This window comes from Solanum dulcamara, chromosome 11 (assembly GCF_947179165.1).
Source record: "Solanum dulcamara chromosome 11, daSolDulc1.2, whole genome shotgun sequence".
Taxonomy (NCBI): Eukaryota; Viridiplantae; Streptophyta; class Magnoliopsida; order Solanales; family Solanaceae; genus Solanum; species Solanum dulcamara.
The window spans coordinates 30,680,401-30,687,447 of record NC_077247.1 but is presented as its reverse complement, the minus strand read 5'-3'; the positions used below and the strand labels follow the sequence as shown (position 1 = coordinate 30,687,447).

The window sequence follows — 7,047 nt, the reverse complement described above, 5'->3', positions numbered from 1 at the left end:
TTGAAGTTGGACGGGTGAAAATGAAAATGTCAGCTTTATGGTTTACATAAAGAATCACCACTGAAAATGACACCAGTGACTTAGTGGAAGAAAAAGAGTGGATATCTATCAAGTTACCATGTCATTCAAATTCCTTTTTTCACAAAAGTGACATCAAGGATTTGAGATTCTTTTGCCTTTAATTACCTTGTAAGCGACCTGATTATATGAACATTTTGACATTGTGTGTAAAACTTAAACTCAATAAATTAATTTGCTGGGAATAAAAGAGTTCATTGGAAATCTGAAAACCTTACAATAAACTCCACTTAAGACATCACACTACCAGACAAGAGTACACAAAGAAAACCCAAGTTGCACAAAACAAGAAAAAGCACCCCACTAATTAAACCAACATTAATCAAATTATTACAACATCATTATCTTAGTACTAAACAATCTTTTCTTCCCATTCCCATATATTAGTTTTGTATTAATACTTCATCAAAGTTGGACTTAACACTGTCTCATCAAACAGTTACTATTGGGCCCAAGTTGACAGCAGTTTCCACAGCCTTCATTGCTTCAAACCTTGGCTCCTTAGCCTGGAATTTGAGACCTGCATATAATTTCATATAGTCCTCAAAAACAAATTTGGGATACATGACTATGTTCTCTTTTTCTTCCTTCTCCAACAATTCTGGTGCTGGATAGATGACAGCATCGCTCCCTGGATTATAGAACGAAGCTAAGGACATTCTGTTTCCATCAGGCTGAGCAATCACCCTGTGCTCCACACTCTTGTATTTTCCATTGGTAATCACCTAAAAACCATTTAAAACGCAAATGAACAATATTAGTAGATTTACCTTCTTATTTTGAAGAGACGAATATAATGTATTAATGAGTTCAACTCCTAGATGGACATCGTAAACGGATTTTTACATCACCAGATCACCTAAAAGGTATATAATTGCCAATATTTAGTGGAACGAGTATGATTTAACTTTATATACATGAGTAAATTCTTTTTACACTGTCAAAATGTATCTTATCATGTTGTTATAGTAGGTAACCTGCCTTATTTATCTTTTACGTGATTTGACAAAGTAAAAATTCTCAGGGATGCCAAGGTATCCGAACTAGTGAAAATATGGTAGACAACATGATGCTATATATATTAAATCACACTGATATATAGTATAAGAATATCTTTAAAATGATCTGTGTATATAAGTTAAATCCTTGGATACCTCGAGTTGGTCACCGAGGTTGATGACAATGGAGTGGCGTATTGGTGGAACATCAATCCATTCGCCATCTTTGAGTAGTTGGAGACCACTGATTTTGTCATCTTGGAATAGAAGGATGATGCCACCAGCATCTGTGTGAGCCCTCAGGCCTTTAATCAGATCAGGCTTGGGACATGGTGGGTAGTTGCTAACTTTGGTGCCAAAAGTAGGACCCTTTGATCCATAAAAGACTTTCTTCAAGTAACCTTGCTCTAGTCCTAGATTTTCACACAGCAAGTCCAAAAGTTGCTCTGCTAGTTTCTCCAGTTTATTTGAAAACTCCTTCATGATTTTCCTGTCATGTTTCATGTTAAGTCAGCAAGGCAAATCCACAGTTCCATGAGTATAAATTTTTTATTTGGAAAAAATTCCTCAGGGCTAAGGATAAGGTTAAGTTTAAGATATATTTGTGGTCCTAGATATACAGGTCAAATTAGATAGGCAAGTTAAACTGAAAAATCCCAGATAGTTGGAGCACAGTTTCTTCTTATGTCAAAAACCAAAGATAACTAATGCAATGGATAAAGTAATACTCATCCATCTCAATTTATATGACATATTTTCCTTTTTAATCCGTCTAAAAGAAAGGGTCATCTTTTTGTAATTAAATATAATTTAACTTCAACATTTACCTTTTAACTTTAATGAAATGATTTATAGTTACACAAATGATTAAGAAGTATTTTAGACCACAAATTTTAAAAGTTTGTTTTTCTTTTTAAATAATTTTTTTTGTGTCAAATCAAAGGATGTCCTGTAAATTGGGAGAGAGGGAGTAGAACAAAACATGGAGATCTCTTTGACCTGTAATCATCTTCTAGATCAGGAACTTCTGAAATGTTTGAAATAGGAAGATGTTTCAAGAAAAAAGTACTTTCCCAGTCCAAATCATCAATTTCAGTCTGAACAGCTTCAAGGCCTTTACTTGCCACCATTTCCTTGAACCTTTGTTCCATACACTTCTTGTAATGTTCCTTTGTGAACTTCTCCACTGTGTCAAGAAGATCATGAGATATCCCATGATTTACCACCTTCATATATACACAAAACATAGGAAAAATAAGTATTTATATAATTAAGTCATTTATAAGTAATTAATTACAGGTAAATCTATGTGCTCAGTGGTGGATGCAACATGCAGATATCGAATTCATCTGAACTCACTATTTTTTAATGCAGAGCATCAATATTTGCTAAAATTTCTAATAAATAGCAACTCTCATTGTTTTAGGTTCAATACAAAAAATCTTTAAGATTGAACTCATAAATTTTAAATCCCGGATCTGTCTCTCTGTATGATGTTGTTACATGTGAATCTATGTGAGTAATTGGTATATCCTAAAAATTGTAGTATGAGATATTACGGTCTTATCTTTTTAAGAGACATTTTATGAGAGAAAAATAACATTGTTTAAATGTTACCTCAAAGAATCCCCAGTTCTCACAAGCATCTTTTATTTTCTCCAATGTTGCAGCCCTTTTTTCTGTGTTAAGCATCTCCATGTTAACCACTGGGAAAGTCTCCATCTTTCTACTATCCTATTTCTCACTCACACTTCAAATGTTTATTTTTTTTGGGTAGCTCTTATTTCCTGTGAAGGATGGATCTCAATGGGTATTTGAAGGGGTATTTATAAGGGCATTCATAAATTTAAAAAAGGAATGAAGAATTGAAATGATTTTTTTTATCTTCAAAAATAAAAAAAATAAAAAAAACAATGAAATCTAGGAAGTAAGGGACTTGGGAACAGGAGTTGTGGAGGATGTATGTGTGTACATCCTGCTAGGACCTACCAATTTTTGGCAAAATATTAATCAGTCATTTGGTTACTATTGTGTCTTCTTCTCATTTGTCTCTCATCTCCTTTCGTGGGGTTCCTCCTAATTAGTGCCATACTACTAAATAGTCTTTGCCTGCCTTTTCTTCAATTTGACCTATGTTGGTCTTGTATTTTTTTTTTTGTGAAGGTAAAGTTTATTAGAAAAAAAATAAAAGTATGCAATTTACATGGTAAGTGTATTTTTTTTTTATCTATTGTAGTCTTGGTGGATAGGGTTACTTAATACATATTATTGATGGAGATATCAGATATCTCATTAAATTAATCAAAATACACGAAAACCGATTCAAACACTATATTTATCAAAAGAAAAAAAAATAGAAGTCTAAATTATGCATTTAAGAATGTGAATTAGTCATTAATGAAGTGTATGAGATATTTTGGAATATTGGGTTTAAAATTAGAGTTCCATGATGAAATAAAGTAAGATGCATACAATGAATTAGTGGAGGTGTACACGTTTGATATCAGAATTATAGAAAAGGAAGGGGGAAAGGTTCAAATTTTGCCCATGTATTACTATCCCAAATTACTAAACTTTGCCATCTGTTAAACTTTGGTCAATTTAATTCTCTTGTAATTAGCAAATAGTTTCTTATTATTTTTGGATGCGGATCCAAAATTTTGAATTTTTTGGTGAAACGTTACTTTGAATAGTAATTTATAGCAAAAACTTCAGCGTAGAGCAAGATAATACTTAATATTAATTAGCAAATATGCATACAAAATTTAGATTTGTTTTGTTGGTTTAGTTAAGATTTTACTTACAATAGGTTTAGAGGTCTAATCTCCTTATTCACAATTTTTTTTTACAATAAATTCGCTATTGATGTCTTGCATAATGAAAAAATGTTTTAAGAAAATACACCCAAGCAGGGGTCAAACTTACATTCCCACGGTGGTAAACTTGAGCTTTAACATTAGCACCACAAGACTCATTATTTCTAAGAATGTCATGTTCAATATTTATATTTATCCTTATAAATTTATATATACAAATATACATGTATATACAATTTTCAATCGACACCACAAGATGACGTGACAACCCCTCCGATCTATATAGATCCGCCCCTGATTATTCTTGAGGATTAACAGAGTTCCATCTTGAAATGGATGGACTCCATGTGTTCAAATTCTTTGAAAAAAAATGTTCAAATTTATCTTTCAACCTTTTACTATGATTAAAATTATTCTTAGATTTGAATTCCGTTTAGGGTCAAGTGCAAAAATGAAGCTCTTTCTTAATGAGGGGTGATATTATACCCAAATTTGAAAGAAATGGCAAAATAGTAATCTCGAATAGTCTAAAAGCAAATTTGGTCCTTTTTCTCGAAAAGGAAAAAGAAAAGAAAAGAAAAAAGAAAGTCCAAAGCATTATAAACAGTGCTAGTGACGCAATCACAATGTCATCTACGTATTTTAAAGCGTGAAGTGTAAAAAATACACTTAAATTAATTTATTTTTTTGAGTTTTATATCTAAATTATCACCGAATAGTTTGAGAAACACATTTCTCTCATTTATTCCACTTTCCTGATGATATGTCTACTACGCTCTCTTTTATTTATAAAAAATTGTCACATGACACTCCACATGAATAAAAAATTTCAGCTTGATAAAAATTAAATAAATTATTAGTGTTAGTTAAAAGTTAAAGATTAAACTATCTTTATCCAAGAAAAAATATTATTTTTTTAAAAAATAAAATTTAAAATATTTTTCTTACCCCACTCCACCATCTCTTTCCACTGTACCCCCAAACACCCCCCTCCCCCAAAACCATTTTTAATTTTTTTTTCTTTTATAAAAGTTTCAAAAAAAAATCTTACTTTATCCCCCCTCCTCCCACCCCCCTTTCAAAACTCTTTTAAATATTATTTTTATTTAAAAATAAAATAAAATTCTATCCCATCTACCTAACTCTCCGCTCCATTTTTTCTCGTTTTTGTGTTAGATATATACATATATTCTTGTGAGAGGTCATTGGACACTCGATTGTCGTGCAACCTAAGATATTATCAACATCAACATTTGAGAAGTTAAGATATAAAATTGGAATGCATCGCCTCTGAGATATCAAGTAAAACTTTCATCAGGGGGAGTGAAATACGCAATGTACTTTTTTCCTAAATCATGGTTTTGTTCTAATTGAATTTTTCTGGTAAGATTTTTAATGAGCCAACATTCAAAGCATATTATGAGATGTGTGTACTCTTTTTCTTTTACTATGTTTTTTTCCTATTGAATTTTTCCTAGTAAGGTTTTAACGAGACACATTATCTATGGACATCAAAGAGAGAGAGTTATAAATCCATTGAATGAGTGGATTGTCCATTTAGTTAATACGTGAACTATTTACATTCATGTATACATATTTCCTACGTTCTATAAATCATTTTAGATAACAATGTATTTATTAAATTGGATATTTAATAGGGGTGTACATGGATCAGGTTGGTTCGGATTTTTTACAAACCAAACCAAACCATTTGTGTCGGGTTATTAAATCTATAAACCAAACCAAACCAATAAAAATCGAGTTTTTCGATATCAATTTTTCTCGGGTTTCTCGGGTTTTTTTGGGTTTTCCAGGTTTTTTCGGGTTTCTCAATTTTTTCATAGTATCTAATAAAAAGTACAGAGCAGTGCTTCTTAAAAAGAGTTATAGTACAAAATATCAACATATAAGATGGAGGCAGAACACTATTTAAAGTTTTAACTTTATAATATAACTTTATAAGATGTTTTTTTTTTAATATTATTTAGATGGGCTTCTCAAGTCCAAATCTAAATGTAAGAAAGAAAATAAAAATTATAAAAAAAAATTAAAAAATATTTATAAATTACATTTTAATAAATATTTTTATGTATAACATAATTTAAAAGTGTATATCTATAATCGGGTCGGTTTGACTTTTTTTAGTTAAAATCAAACCAATCCTATAATGGTCGGGTTTTTTTTCCAAACACCAAACCAAGTCAAACCAAACCACTAGTCGGTTTTTTTTTCCGATTTGGTTCGGTTTGTCGGTTTGGTGCGGTTTATCGGTTTGCTCTGTACAGTCCTAATATTTAATATAATTACTTTTGGAGTAATTTGTCAACCTATAGATAAAATTGTTATCCACAATTATTTGTTACTTGAAGACATTTGAATAAGATGATCTCTATATTCTAATCTCCATATCTTTGATCTATATTTCTTATTCTATATTACTCATATTTTATAACATATTTAAGATAATGATGTAGCTTATATTAACCGTGCCTGATAGCGCAAATCTCGCCAACTCAAAATTTCATAATCTTTGGAATTATCCATAATCACTGTGCACGTGCCAAAAACTCCCTCCAAATTATAATTACGTCTCTAGCTAAATTTATATTAGTATATCAGTCTTGTTTATTAGAACTATTGCTAATTAATTCGAGAAAGGACAATCTTGTTTATTAGAACTACTGCTAAATAATATGTGAACATGCGCAGAAGAAAACGTCAATTTAGTAGAATATATATTGGTAGTAGTCTATCATTATTCTACTAAATTGATGCTTTCTTTTGTGAATGTTCACGTATTAATTAGCCGTAGTTATAATAAACAAGATTATCCTTTCTTTCTAATATTTTCGTTCACTTTTCTTGTCTACTATATTAAAAATATATTTTATTTTTTGTAGCATAAAAATATATTTTTATCATGTTTTATTTGTATCATGAATTACTTATTTTTCTAATATCAAGATTTAAGACTTAACATCAATTATATTATGACAAAATATTCTTATGAATTATTATTTCTTGAAGGATATACAAAATCCAAATCAAACAAGTATAAGTGAATGAAGTTAAAAAAATTCATTTATTAATTTACAATCAAAATTAAAAAAAATTAACTTTTGAAATCCAAACGAATCACATGCATTAATTTTTTA

General features: G+C 30.3%; 1 protein-coding gene across 1 annotated transcript; it reads right to left on the bottom strand.

Moving 5' to 3' along the window:
• Positions 1-252: 252 nt before the first annotated feature.
• Positions 253-2,904, bottom strand: LOC129873898 (1-aminocyclopropane-1-carboxylate oxidase). Its single transcript, XM_055949085.1, has 4 exons — positions 2,694-2,904; positions 2,076-2,302; positions 1,233-1,566; positions 253-803 (listed from the first exon to the last, which is right to left on the bottom strand). The coding sequence occupies exons 1-4, from the start codon at positions 2,796-2,798 to the stop codon at positions 510-512; spliced, it is 960 nt and encodes a 319-aa protein (XP_055805060.1). The 5' UTR covers positions 2,799-2,904; the 3' UTR covers positions 253-509.
• Between the last annotated feature and the right edge of the window lie 4,143 nt (positions 2,905-7,047).